General features: G+C 33.1%; 1 protein-coding gene across 3 annotated transcripts in view; it reads left to right on the top strand.

Moving 5' to 3' along the window:
• LOC134529353 (single-stranded DNA-binding protein 3) overlaps positions 1-15650 on the top strand; it is a 309711-nt gene that overhangs the window by 211165 nt on the left and 82896 nt on the right. For all 3 annotated transcript variants that reach the window (XM_063363330.1, XM_063363329.1, XM_063363331.1), the window contains exon 15: positions 6363-6563. In XM_063363330.1, coding sequence (XP_063219400.1) covers positions 6363-6563 — 201 coding nt within the window. The remainder of the gene's footprint in view (positions 1-6362; positions 6564-15650) is intronic.

The raw sequence follows: 15650 nt of genomic DNA, 5'->3' as shown, positions 1-15650 counted from the left end.
ATATAAACATGCAAGCAAACAGTGCAATACCTAATACATAGCAGAAAAAATAGCGGGAGTTATCTGCTACTAGCTGCTATCAGATACATGCTGCTATATGTAGGATATTGAATAACTATACACTATGTATACACTAGTGTGATTTGTTAGGAGACACAGCAACTAAATAAGGCCAAATAATCGCCGCGGTAAATGATGTTGCGTTCCATCTTTAGAAACAAAAGTATACTTAACCGCATGGGCAAATAAAACAAGTGCTGCTATCTAGCGAGGAAACGTAGAAACACATTTCAATAGAGGCTTAGGCTGCTCTCTGGTGAATAAACAATAAACTAATTCCATAAAGAAAAGGAGAACGAATTAACTCGGGGAAAATAAAATTTTACACAAAGGATTTCGCTCAACCCAAGTTATTTCGGGCAAATTTTTTTAGGAACTCTTTGTAATCCCGAGTTAACTCTGGCAAATGTATTAAGGGGTTAAGGTATTTTTTTTTGTATTGGTGAAAAGTGATGTCACCATATCACGTGTTTTTTTTTTTTCTTGATGTAATCTGTCGAAAACACCTTGGAGCATGGTGCATGAAATTGTGTACTTATATGTCTTCTTAAAGTCTGTGCTATGTTTGGCTGGACAGGTCACGCAGCTGCATTTTGCTTCGAGCAGAGGCGGTTGTGTAGCCTCATTCATTTAGTCAGCATCTGTACTAGGTACTGAGAGGTCGCAGTCTTGCTTGCGAGGGCCCGAAAATAACATAATTATGTGAACTACAAAGAATATTGCCATGCTGGTCCGGGCACTACCATTTATAATCAACTCTTTTTCTTTTTGGAACAGTAAAATAGAATTTTCTGACCACAATCATCTTTTTTAACTCACAATAATGATCGAGTGAACTTTGTCTTTGTTCCGAGGACGTAGTCCTTCGGCTCTACCGTGAGTTTGTATGAAACCACGGGACATAATTACGAACAGTCTTTTATATTCATCCTTCAGTACCTGCGAACAGTCGATGTGTTTGTTTTGAAGTTGGTGAAGAGGTTACGTGCGATTTATTTGTAAATTCTACGTGTACTTGTTCTTGTGGTCTGGAAATGGTCACCGTGATGACTTGTGAATATTCGTAAAATGCTAATAAAAAATTTGTGTCTGAGAGACATGAGCATGCTTGTAAAACTTGTCAGGATGTAAAAGAGCATTTTGGAATTATTTTATTTATACTAACTTATATTTAGACTAACCCTAATTTTATTCAGAAAAACTTCAATAAATTAAATTTAATAAGGTTTTCAAAGATGTGAAATTTACATGAACATAAGAAGTAACTGGTACATACCATCACTGTTGCTGAGTTAATGTATTAACTCCTTTTTTTACATGGTGAGTTTCCAGTACCCCTATTATACCATGCTATTAAATATTCTTACATATCTACTTAGTAGCTTGTGTAGTTTTTTGATGTTGGTATCTATGTCATAGTTACAACAAAATTAATATATTCTTTAAGTATGTCAGCTAAGAAATATTATTCCATTCACAGAGTTTGACTTAAAGATATAGCCAGTTGGATTATAATTGGGCAAGCAAAGTGACACAATTTACTGTGGCTAAATTTTAAATCGAGTCAAACTCCTTGCCATCACCCACTCCTCATCCAACACATTTCAGGCCCCTATCATTCTCACTACGTACCATTTATATTTTCCCTCTTACAGTTTTCCTTCCCTCCTTAAAAAAATTTTCCTAGGGTGGTATGGCAAGATGAATTGTTCAGTTTGTATTGCTTGTGGCAAAAAAAAAAAATAACAAACACTGTTGATAAGAGGGCTAACACTCACAAAAATTTTAACTATCTACCTACATACTAGATTTTCATTAACAAACTTAAAAAAAAGTTCACGTTATGAAAGAAAGTAAACGTAATGTTACGGCCTTTAGACTATTATATATATATATAGTTAAGGTAGTAATAATTTACCTTGGAAGTAGCTGGGATTTGCCACAAAACAGGCTAATAAAACATAGAACCTCAGAGGTGACACTGAAGGCCAAACAAAGATAATGCCTCCCTGAAATCACTGTGAAGACTATGGATCTATAACTTTAAATTAATAAGTATAAATGCAGTTTTGTCTGTAGGTGTGCTTAAATTTATTTTCCTTTGTATGGTAATAGAGAACATGATGCACCATTGTTAATTGTTACGAAAGGAAACTAACGTCATTTTGGATAATTGAATGATGGAATTATATGGTTAACTGACTAATAATAATTTAACTTTATAACAGGGTAACTTTATAAATAATGTTAATAAGTTAAATTTATATGAGGGCCAGCTCAAAAATTATTAAACAAATTCATTAAACCTTAGTTAAAAATAAAACTTAATACAATATATTAAATTTATAGCCAATTCACACACTGGCACTTTTCTTTGTTAGTTACATAAATAATTATTGTTATTGGCAATGCCAGAATTACATTAAGTCCGTTTGGAAACTGCAGGGTTTGTCTTTAGGCACTAATTTATACATATTTAGTTTTCACATATTTGGTCGACTTGCTGGAATCCTAAAGTCTTGTAGAAATGGCCTGCCGTGGGTGTCACGGAACAAAATGGGGTTCTGAGGCTTCGTGGAGAATTTGGAAGTAGAAAATCCATAGCGTGTGGATCGGGAGTGATTATTTCTTATGGTGCCAGGAAGACCATTTGGCCGCAATCTCGGCTCCAGTTCTTGGACCCTGTCTGGGAACAAGCCAAATCCAAAATAATTAGACCTGCTTCACAGACAGCCATTAAATAGGCACAAATGCCCGCAAAGAGGGTATTATCAGGAAAGAGAATGGGTAATGACAACTCACCAAAACAGGGTATTGCTCCTTGAAATCAGGTGGTGGCTCGCTGAGGTTCCCACGAAACGCAGAGCAAAACTAGTGCAGTGGACGCGGAAGCACTCATAATTTAAAAATTTAACAAAATATGAAATTCCCTAAAATAGAAACACTTACTGACTTATTACAAAAAGTAACTTAATACGAAATTTGGACAAACATCCCTTGACGAGGCGACTACATCTTAATGTAAGTAGCGGAGGCGTATCTCACTGAGCTCTGGCGAATCTCTCTGAGCGCTAGCCTCTCAAGAAGGAAACGGCCGAGAACGATGCGGTCAGTTGGAAGTCGTGCCAAGATGTCTTTGGTATGGCACCTGTGGCGCATAATTAAATCGGGCATCGTCATAGAAAACAAATTAAATACTTAGTTGTTAACAAAAATGATATAAAGAAATTACTTAGGAAAAAACAAAAGGAACTGGCCTGCTGATTTACAATAACCATTTTGTGGTAATTTAAGTATATTTAATTCTACAATTGGCAGGTATAGCCATTACACCAAAATCAACCTTAACATAGTCTCTACTAGAGGATCATCGCTGAGTTTGCGTTATTTTTGAGTTTGAAGTGAAAGGCTAAAAAATGGAATTAGAGATTGGTTGCCTGAAAACTAAATTTTCACATTCCTGTTTTCAACTTGTCTACCTGTAGGCACACTAGGGACGTAAGTGGGGCCATCCCTCAGGAGCGAAGTTGACTCATGAGAGAGCAGTGAATTTTGGGTGTTGAAACAGGTAGGCGACACTTGGACCCCGCTGCAGAACAGAAGGTCACGCAGTGATAAACTAAGCAAGGACAAAACAGAGAAAAAAATGGGAACTTTACTTATTAATATAGTAAGCCAAACATGGATGTTGACTGAGTTCCTGTTACCACTTGGTGGAGGTAGTCCAAGGATTACTGCATTTAGGTGGTAGAAATAGCAGTGGATGTAAGGGAACTGAAACACAGCCCACCCAGATCTAGCACAAAACTAACACACTACATCTTGGAGTCATAAGTTAAGAAGAAAGGGAATACAATCCATTGATTACCGGACTACATCCGGCGAAGTCTGAGACGAACGTGCACGCGGACTTCTCGGAGGTTGTTGTCACTCATAGTTAAATTATGGGTTTGGGGGGTTTGCAAAAAAAAATGAAAGGGGGCAAAGCTGCGTGGAGTGGGAGAAGAAAAGTGACTGCCAAAGTGGATGCTCGAGCTGGGTGGCAGAGGTTCAGAACTAAGATTGGCAGCACTGACATGTGGTTGACGACATTGCCGGTAGGCAGCTTGCAGAGACACAGCTGTAATGTATACCGTCTGTCGGACAAGTGTCTGGGAGTTAGCGCTCCCTGTTGGGAAGAAGAGGAGTTAATAAGGGCTTAAATTAAGTTTTACAGGTTGCGGAGAGAGTGCACACGAGGGTAGCACACCAGGTGCAAGCTTGGATATGGGAGGGGGAGTCTTTAATTGCCCAACCCTGAGTTTTCAGGTGAACAGCGAAAAACAGTGTCTGGCTCACACACTATTCTTAGGCGTGCTCTGACAGCACAAAAAGAGATCCGTGCGCCAGACGAAAATTGCAGCACCTGTGCATCGGCCGTGCTGACGGGAGTTGGGCACTCCAATGCAGGAGCATGTTGCCGGTGCTTTGGACGGGAGGAATTTCATGCCAGAACATGCGAAAGGGCTTTGGTCATACTGACTTGACTAAAGTTTTAAGAACCTCTTATAGTGTACAGTAAATAAAAAAAATAATTAAAGATGAGCCTGTTGATGCTCATCAAAAAATAATAAAATAAAAAAATTCAAAACTGTGCCGAAGATATACCTAATTTGTGGCACTAAATAAACATCTGAGGATTAATACAACAGGAACTCCCAAAAGAAAATACAATTTGAAACCAATATTTTGTAGAAGAACACTGTAATTCTGAACATAGAACCCGTACTGTGAAATGTTTCCAGTACCACGCCTTCCTCTGTTCGTGCAGCTGTATGCCACACAAGAATTTGGCATTTCTTAGCAGATTTTAACTAACCCTAAACAAAAAAGTTTTCCCAATCATTCACTTCAAAATTACATCGGGTCATTTATTACTGTATCAATTGTCTATTATCTTTGAAAGATTTGTGCAATGGGAGTGCATGACTTGATGTAAGCTTTTGGACATACGCCATTGCTAAAGCACATGTATGACAGTAGAAGAAAACTACAAAAAAAACACAAACTAAGCAAAAAAATTGCTGTTGTCAACAGGATATAAACACCACATAATATTTCATAACGGGAATATGGTCAACAAAGAAAAACAAAGAAAATGGACTTACAGAACAAAAAAAACCCCCACAAATGATGACAGCACAACAATATTGAACCCAATAAAATTCAGCACAACAGTTGGAACATGTCAAAAAAACAGCAAAAGAAAAGACTAAGCAAACACAATAGTTTTCCAAAAAACAGAAGAGAACGAAAAAACCCCACAAATGATGACAGCACAAAAATATTGAACCCAAAAAAAATTCAACACAGCAGTTGAAACGAGACAAAAACACGAAAAAACGAAAAGACGAAACAAACACAATAGTTTTCTAAAACATAAACAAGTGACGTTTCGGGAACTGCTATCTGCTCCCGAAACGTTGCTTGTTTCTGTTTTAGTTTGTTTGGTCTTTTCGTTTTGTCTTGTTTCAACTGTTGTGCTGAATTTTTTCTTGGGTTCAATAATTTTGTGCTGTCATCATTTGTGGGGGTTTTCTCGTTCTGTTAGTCCATTTTCTTTGTTTTTCTTTGTTTGTTGACCATATTTCTGTTATGGAATATTATGTGGTGTTCATATCCTGTTGACAACAGCAATTTTTTGCTTAATTTGTGTTTTTGTCTTTTGTGTTTTTTGTAGTTTTCTTCTACAGTCATACATGTGCTTTAGCAATGGCGTATGTCCAAAAGCTTACATCAAATCAATTGTCTATATTTCACGTGGTACTCAGGTCGGGGCTGCTTTTTTTTTTCTGGCAAAAATTGCTATCAAAGTGTTGTTTTTCCCAATAATTTGTTTAACTGCATCTTCGTCATGGCTGGTATCTATGGTTCAGTTGGAATCAAAGATGGCCTCTCACTAGCTCTATATATATATATATATAATAATATATAATAGAGAGAGAGCTGAGAGCTGAGGAAGGGGTTATTGTATGTGGAAGCAGCTGGCATTGCGCAGCTGTGATGTGACAAAGGAAACCAATCAAGTAGTATCTGGCAATTTCCTTTTTGTAAAATTTAGTGAAACCTGTCAAAGCTGTGAATGCCTGCAGAAACTAACTTTTATCTCTATGGTGCAAGTAGTTGGAAAGATATATAGTCTCCTTATTTAGCAACTAACTGGTAAAATGGACTCTTTTCCACTTACAATGTATTATTGATGTCATACTTTATTATTCAGTAATTTTTAGGAAAATATAAATTTGTTCTTGTTTTTCTTTTAGGATTTCCCAATGGGAGCTGGTCCAGAAGGAGGTCCAATGGGACCAATGGGTCCTAGTACAATGGGCCCAGTTATGAATGGTGATGGTTTGGATGGGATGAAAAATTCTCCAGCTAATGGAGGCCCCGGTACCCCACGGGAAGACAGTGGAAGTGGGATGGGCGACTACAACTTAGGGGGCTTTGGGGGACCTGGGGAAAATGTGAGTATGAGTGCTGGCAGTTATTTCTCCGAAACATAGCTCCACATGGCTCGCAAGATGCTCAGTTTATGAATGTTATGTCATATAGGCTTGCTACTACTGAAGAGAAAATGAACATGCCTGTGGGGAGAATTAATTTCATATGCAATTTGAATAGTAGAAGCAAACATGCATATTAAAAGTGTTTATTTTTTGTAGAACTACAACCACAGGCAAATATGGCAGTACACAATTTGAAACTGTCATTTTCTTATATTCATTTCATTTTCTGGATCTAATTCAGTGTTTCCTAGATCTTTAAAACTTTTTAAAAACTACAGTAACACTCCTCAAAACAATATATTTCTTTTCTGGTAATTTAAATTATTTTATAGTAATGTAGTATTCATTTTCTTAAATTTTTATCATTGTAATTTAGTTTTCACATATTGGTTGAATGCTCATTGGAAAAATCTTTTTTTTTTTTTTGTTATTACAAACATATTGCATTATGGTTAATATGTACAACTTTTTGTCCTACATTTTATTTTGTTAAAAAAAAAATATTCTTCGTTGAGTTTCTTTCTGCATATTATTTAATAAAATCATACTTCTCTTATTTGGAGCAATATACTTATAAATATTTTAATGCTTTACTTAGGTTTTTTCACACTTCTTCTTGGAGATCCTGTAAGTGCTGAAAATCTAAATATATTTTAAGCAATAACTTGACAACATCTTAACGTATGCTAATATTAATATCACCATAACATTTATTTGAAATGCATTAAAAAAGTAGTTTAGCTTTGGTGAATGGTAATGTTTCAACTGAGTAAGAGCATATCATACAATACTGCTTTAAATTTCCTGGAAATTTTAAAAACAAAGGAATTATTTGGCAGTGGCTCTTTTACTTTCATTAGTGAACCCAAAGCATATAGTAGCAATAAAGTAAATTTCTTTGGGGTGTTGGTAATTTTAAGATTTAAAAGTGAAAGATAAGCTAAAATTGCATATCAATTACTCTGTTAATTGATAATGCAGGGTGTCTACAGGTCACAAAAATCACTCTAAAGTAATGAAAAAAGGGCTTATCACGAAAGTCATGAAAAGTAAAGAAATAAACAGTAATACAGCTGGAATTCATGAAAAATTAATTTTCAGCAATCTTCTGCTAACTTGCATTTTGTTTTTCGACATCTTTCTTCAGTCAATAGTCGCACATTAAATTATATAAATGATTGGAGACTCTACTTCAATTTTATGGAAATTATCTCTGAAAAGTTTTGAGCTTTCTTACATGAAATTTAGCATGTTCCTGCGAATAGTATATCTATTTCATGTTATGTTTAATTATAATTATTTTTTTAATTGCCATGTGTTATAAAAAAGGTGTAAGAAAATTTTATTAAAAGGTCCTGAAAACATCGTCAAATTGGTTCACCAATTATATGTAGACTCCCTGTTATGTTTGGAATGCAGTCTGACTATTCCTAAGGAATTTTAGTATTCCATAGTGAAATACATGTGATAATATGTTAGTGATACAGTCTGTTATCATAATTTTTAACTCTCTATGAACTTTTGTACAATTTAGTAATGGCTATAAAACATGTTACAAAGAATGTTATCTATTTTTGTGTATCCTTTTTTTATTTAAACAATTAAAAATATTGTAGGAAAAAATGTGAGTATAGAGTGTTTGTGTGTCAGAATTTTTTTCCCATGTGGGATGCAGTTACATGACAACCCCATATTTATTTATCTTCAATTAGTATTAATATTTTGTGCTCAAAATAGCTTGTATATAAATATTATCATGTCATCTGTTGAACAGGAAGTGGTGATAAAAGTGTAATTAATATTGTTAACCAATAACAGTCAGTTTTAACCCAGTGTATTTTAGAATTGTTAGAATTAAGTGCTAGCTCTGTCATTAATTTTATTTGCATAACACTTAAGTGCAGAAAATGTTTTTAGAAAAAATTTTGGTTCATGGGAGGGTTCTTTTTCACTCGTCACATCATTTATTTAAATTAATTAGTAAAATCAAAAACTCACTTTGAAACTGAAAATTCTTAGATTAGCATACATAGAACAATACTTTAATTTAATTTGTAGCAAATGTTTTATATGTATCATAGTTTTTTACTCTCTTCTAATTACTTGCACAAATGTGTGCTGAGTGAATTAGTTTTTTCATATTTTTATTTAATAGGTGGTTGTTCATAAGAATCTTTCTTTAATGTATAGCATAGGAGTAAATTTGCTTATAGAACTCCCAAATGTATTTTTAAAAAGTATCATTAAAGTGCAAAGTGATGCAACATATAATTTTATTTCAGTTGATATTTTTTACTAGCAAATAATTACCATAGGTGGAAAGGGGGATGTAAAGAAGGGTGGTTAAATGGTCTTGTTTAATAGTATATAAAACTTTTGATTTGGATGTTTTTCTTTTATGTTTGCTTTAATTGCATAGTAATGTTTAATTTATTTTTTTAACATTTTTAGTATATCAAGTTATTATGTATACTAGATACATTTTCTTTATATATTTTCTTTGATGTGCACCCTTCTTTCCTCAAATGTATGTTGCAACTTTATGCCATCATATGAACTCACTTGAAACAGCTCTCTATGTTGGAATTTGAATGCATTATTTTGTAACTTATGTAGTGTAGTCAACCTTTGTTTGTTTAGTTGTATTTTTTGTTGTTTCATTGCATAGTTTCTCATATTTTCAATAATAAAGTATGAAAACTAATTGCTATTCATTTCAATATTTTTAATAATAAAATTTAATTATTTTTTAACAAATATATGCTGTTCAAGCAGTGTCAAACTGAGATAACAGAATTAGTTGTTTTACAGCATGAAGTGCAAATAAGAACTCACGTCAGTTAAAGAATTATTCTACAGAACTGCTTACATTTCCATTTGTTCAAAAAATTAGTTTATTATCTAATTATTTTATAATGAATTTTCTTAAACTTTGAATACTTGTAAATATAATTATACTTTTTACTAATTTTTAGAAATCTGTGATCTTAAGGATATCAGCTTGTTAGAATCGTACTAGATTTTAATTTGTCACTATAGCGAATGGACTTACAAAGAAAATTAATTTACAGGAAATACCAGTGTTAACTCCAAAAAATTGTTAAATAAGGCAAACTGATATTTTTATGAATTTTTTTTTTCTCTATTGGAAATGTGCTATATTTAAATCATCATATTTGAAATATCACCTAGAAAAAATTACTAAATGTTTTTTGTTTGTCAATGACGTTGGGCTTGACAAACTAGATTGTTTTATATTTAAAATCACTGCCTAATGAAGAATTAAGTCAAATTTACTATTTTAAAATATGGTTTGTAACATTCTTCGTCTTCTCCAGAGAAATAGAAATATTTTATTTATTTTTATTCATACAATGTTCAAGTTTTGTTTACAAAATGCCAGGCAGTGTGAAAAAATGTTTTTAGTATACTGCATTGAATTATTATTGTTAGAATAAAAATTAATTTTTTTTATAATTGACTTATTTTTGATGTTATAATAGCATTGTAGCTGTTTCTATGTGTTGCTAATATTGTTTTATTTTCTTTGGAAAAACAGACAATCCTCTTGTTGTTTATGATATTAAAAGCAGTTTTCACGAAGAGGAAATAATCCTGCAAAGAATTACGGAATTGAGAACTATTCTGGAATTAGTTTATTTATAAGGATATCTAATGTGTGCAGTTTTAACAGTTTTAAAATGTTTGGAGTTGTTTTGATTTTCAATTTTATTATTTTGCCTATATTTTGACTTAACATGTTTTATATATATATATATATATATATATATATATGTATATATATATATATATATATATATATGCATGAATATTTTATTGCGCCAGTAACCCTGTATTACTTATGGGTTATACAGATTGGTAAGCAGCTGTAAGATCTCTACCAGTACAAAATATTTCAATTTTTTTTCCCCCTTACAGTTAGTATATTAAATTTTAAAAAAAATTTACCTAGATTAAAAGAGAGAACTAATGCCTCTCCAATACTTTTTTCCTTGTCCTTTGGTATATTTTAAGTATGTATGCGAAGATAATACTTTTTAGAATTTTTTATTTTGTTAAGATTACTAATTCTAAACCTTGGTTTTAATGTATGTTATGTATATTAGGTTTTATAGAATTATAAATATTCTGTTAAGTCTCATGAAAATAATAATTGAAATTTCAAATTTTTCTTCAAATCCCTGCTTTCTAGAGGAAAAAATAAATACCATGTTATATTGCATAATCGTCTTACTTGCATAATTATCGCACCATTATTTTGGGCATCAAATATTTGGCAAAAAAAATTCTCACAAAGTCACATGATGTTTTTGTTCCCGCTGTTAGATTCAGAGCTCTTTGTGTATGTAGGTAGTAAACATGGCAGGATAAATCACCGTGCAACAGCAATCAGTTTTCAAATTGCTTTCAGGTAGTTTGGTGGTTTTAAATGTACCCGCACAATATGATTTCCCGTCCAACATGTTCAAATGTTTCTGTCCCTTTGATTTCTCAATAAGATAGACTTTTTGTTTTCACGTAAAGTGTTCCCATAAACTTCTTTTCCCTTATAAAATTATGTATTTTAAAGTTGAAATATGATTTGTTTTGATATTACTGCTTATTTAGTTAACAGAAATATGAAGTTGTCCAATGTGTACATTTTCTTTAAAATATGTTTTCAAACCTTATAACCTTTATCTGTCCGTATTTGTTGCCGCTTTGTACCGCGTACAAAAATGTAGCCAGCGTTAGTTGTCATCATTCATGTTTGGTTACGATGATGCATGTGTAGAGTGCTTGCATGTAATTGAATATCAATATTGATAGCTCACCTATTGCTTGCAACTTGCAACGTGCAAGCTCTGTCTAGTGCAGAGTAAACTATATTTGATAGCCCACACTCATCCGTGGTTAGTGTGTACTACGACAATAGTTATACATTAGTTCCAGCTCACTTTCTGGTCATGGTTTTCGTTTTTCTTTTAAAAGTTGAACGAAATATGTTTTAGTTGCATGACCTATCATTTGTTTGGCATTCTTCTATATATGCTACTATTTAATTAAACGTGCTTTCCAAGCAATAGGTTTATTTTTTAAATGTATAACTTTAACTCACCAAAAATGCTTTTCTCACTTAAAAGTTGCACCCCTATTTTTCAAACTTGATTTTAGTTTAAAATGTGCAACGATTTTGCGATAAAACACGGTAAATCTTTTTACCTTGGAAAACGCAGGGGAATAAAATTATTCCTGTATTTCAGGGAGAAACAGAGGACATTTAGAGCTTCACACTTTTTCAGTGTAATTTAATCATGTTATTGCTCATATATTAATTTTTCTTTGTATATTTCCTCAAAAATCTATTTTTACTTGTAGTAATACCTATAATAAATCCCGTGAACTTTACGTAAATGCATAATAATTTATCTACTAATTTATCTACTGATATTGTATTTACCTCTTTAGTTATTTGTAAATCTTAAATCAAAAATAATCAAGAATATTTTATGAAGGATTTTTTTATTATTTACTCTACACATTTCACAGTTATTCATATATGATATGAATAACTTAAGTTAATGCTATGAAGTGATTGATACAAATTTCTATTTTTTGTTTGACATTTAAGATGCCGTGCATGTCATGTAATGTTTGTAACAGAACATGCGTTTTAGATTGTCTATGATTAGGTTGTATTATATTCTGTTTTACTTAGCGTGCAAGTATACTTTTTAGGATCATTTTGTGCTCATATAATTTTTGTGACGATGGATTTTAAAATGACATAGTTTTTAGAATGCAAGTGAATTACACATTAATTTATTTAAAGTGAATTACTTTTGTTCATTCAACATGGCTTTTGCTTTACATACTCGCAGAAAGGAATTAATTTTGTACATTAGGCATATGTTTAGTTTCAAGCTCCCGAAGGGAGATTAATTTAACAAAGTAACCTCTTCCCTCAATCTCTCTTTATAAAAAGACACTCCAAAGAATTGAGTTTATGATGTTTTGTAGCTAAGATGCAGTGTGACCTCTAGCATAACGATATAAGAAAGCGGGACGAAATCTCCTTATTTGTGGCAGCCAGTACTTTCGCCCTGCCTGTGCAACTTTTACTTTATATTCAATTTTTATTATAATAGCCCTTTACTGCGATAAAATATTTAAAGTTGTTTTTAAAAACAATTTATTTTTGACTGTCATTTCACTGGGAAATTATATTTATTTGTTTGTGGGTATCTGCATGTTTTATACTCTGAGAACATAGGCACTTTTATTGTATTGTATTGTATTGTGTGTTTTGTCTTCAGTTGGATTCATTAATAATCTTGTGGCACAATGCTTTTGTGGAAAATATTATATTGAGTCATCCGGAGTTTGTACCACTATATGTTTGCAGCAACAACAAAGAGACGTACATAGTCCTTAGTGCTATGTGATTGTTGGAGGGGGGGAGGCATGTTTTTGCATGGAGGGAGGGAGCTATCTGCAGCTTGAGCACATCACACCTGGCTGGACATATATGTGGTAATACAGGTTACATAAAATAACTACTCCTATATAATTTTAATTAGAAGGATGAGAGGCAAATATTTTCTGTAAATTACTTATACAGGTCCAGTCGTTCTAAATTGATTACAGCAAAGAGACTTGTCTATAGGAAAATAAATTTATGTTTTTTGTCAAGGTTATTATTCTTGGCAGAAATATTATGTTATACCTTAAACTTTACCTCTCTTAATTCTCTGCCCATAATGGCAAAGAGTTTTTTTTCCCTCAAATTGTCATTTGGCTTACATTCAAGCTTGCCAGGATAGATTTATTGCTTGCTCAGAATGCCCTGGCATTCTATCAACTTTGCAAGAGTGGCTTATGTCCAGTAAGTCATGTAATCCCTCAACATGTTAAGAATAAAATGAAGTAATATGTGAATTCAGCATACATATATAGTTGCATTAAAATCTGTAATAGCATGAAAATATTTTGTATGTTGGAAGAAATGTAGCAATTTATTGTATAAATCTTGAATGTAAGATCCTATTGATTTAAACTAACTTTTTTTTTTCATTTTACAAACCTAGATATGAAAGAAATATATGTAAGCACAAACAAATGTAAACTTTATAAATTCTCTGTGGTTGTAGTACAGTAATTAACAAAATAGATGAAATGAAAATTAAAAGATAGGCAAATTAATTTAATGTAAAGAAGAACCTTTGCAGGACAAATAGAAAATTCCAAGTTGATAATGGAAAGGGATAAATTAACAAGGAATATACTTGGAATTAATATAGCAGACCATTAGCAATACCATGATGTAGATGGATAAAAAGGGGGTGGAAAAGTGTGCACCAAAGTTGGGAGAACTAGACCAGAGACAAGACTGAAAGAAGGCAGGAAGAAAGAAGAGGGAAAGGCTGAATCTCTTAAACAGACTCTGCTAATGGTTTTAAACTGTTTCATGTAATTAATTATCAGTGAAAGTGTTTCTGCACATTTCATTAGGTTTCTGGTTACAGTAAAACTCTGTGCAGACATATTTCAGGGGAATGTCTTCAAAATATGCTTGATGGGAAATGGAAAATTTTCCTCTCCTTTATAATTTCTTAAAAGTATATATTAATAACTAGCCAAAAGGTAACATTTTGTCTAGTGGTCTACATCTATGAAACAACAATGAGTTTAAATTTCTTACTAAAGAAATAATTTCTTACTTGCATATATGGATACATAAAAACTTAAAGTATAAATTGAGGTGTTGTTTAAAAATGTTTCCAAAATAAAATTGACACATTGAACGCACATTCTAATTTTGCATTTCATCCCACTTAGACTTTACATTGGCACCAAATAACTAGAACTGTATTTACTCACAGAAGGGTCGCCCCTGGAATGGGTCACACTTTTTATTTTGGGGAAAAAATATATAACTTCACCGCAATGATCGCCCTTGAATAAGGGTCGCACCATATATCTGTCTTCGCTATTGTTCCAAGTTCCGTGTCTCCACGTATCCGCGTATTGGCACATAAGAAATACAGCACTTGTGTTGACCCCTCAGTTCTTCTTTGTTTGTTTACTAAGAGAGGGTGTAAGGCAGCCCACTTCTTTCTTCCCTCCCCACCTTTTTTTTTCATATTTACAACCCCCTAATTCCACGCACTACCTTGTCGCAGAGAGAGGAGGCGGAAAGCTACTCTTTATTTGTTCCTTCTAAAAAAACTAGCATTCATGTTACCAGCAAACTTTTACAGGGCTGAAGGAATATGAAAGGTGCTCTTATAAATACCCATGATGGCTGCAGTTTTGTCAGGAAATGTTCAGTTGAAACAATAATGTTTGGGCACAGTTGCGTTTTAAACACCGGTCGAGATAAATGCGTTGCGTAGGGTGGTAGTTCATGGACATTTCAACGATGAGAGAGAGGAGAAGAACCATCATTTGGCCACAATAGTGCTCTCTCTCTCACATACTTGCTCCTTGCTGTCTCCCTCTCTGGCTGGTATATTTTTATATTTTCCCCTACTTACCTCGCCAGCGCCGCAGACACATCAATCACTTGCCACACATCTGCCGAGATATTTTGATTAAATACATTATACTTAAACGTTGAGTTAATATTTATTTATAACCAACATTGGTTAGTTGAATACATGTTCATCCTGACATTGCAATATAATTTTTTTTTAACCCAAAGTGAGAAATTTTGCATAAGAATTGCACTACATTTTTTTCAAACTAAAAACTGCCATAAAATGTGGAGGCCATATGCAAGTAAATAACTGTAAATGTATATTACAAAACAATAATATATTTTGCATCAACTTTAAAAAATAGACTCCGAATATCTGTGCCTCGAATATGAGACTGAACTAATGTAACCCTGTGATAACTATTGTAGTGGTACACGCAGACTACGAAAGACCATGGCTACGCAATATTATTAACTCAGCAAGAGACAAACTTCATGCACTGCATGCAATCTGCAAGCTATCAATATCAGTATTAAATTACGTGTGCGCACTCTATACATGCATC

The sequence above is a fragment of the Bacillus rossius genome, chromosome 2 (genome assembly GCF_032445375.1).
Source record: "Bacillus rossius redtenbacheri isolate Brsri chromosome 2, Brsri_v3, whole genome shotgun sequence".
NCBI classification, from domain to species: Eukaryota; Metazoa; Arthropoda; class Insecta; order Phasmatodea; family Bacillidae; genus Bacillus; species Bacillus rossius.
Note: the sequence above shows the minus strand (reverse complement) of the source record. Positions and strands in the feature narration are given on the sequence as shown.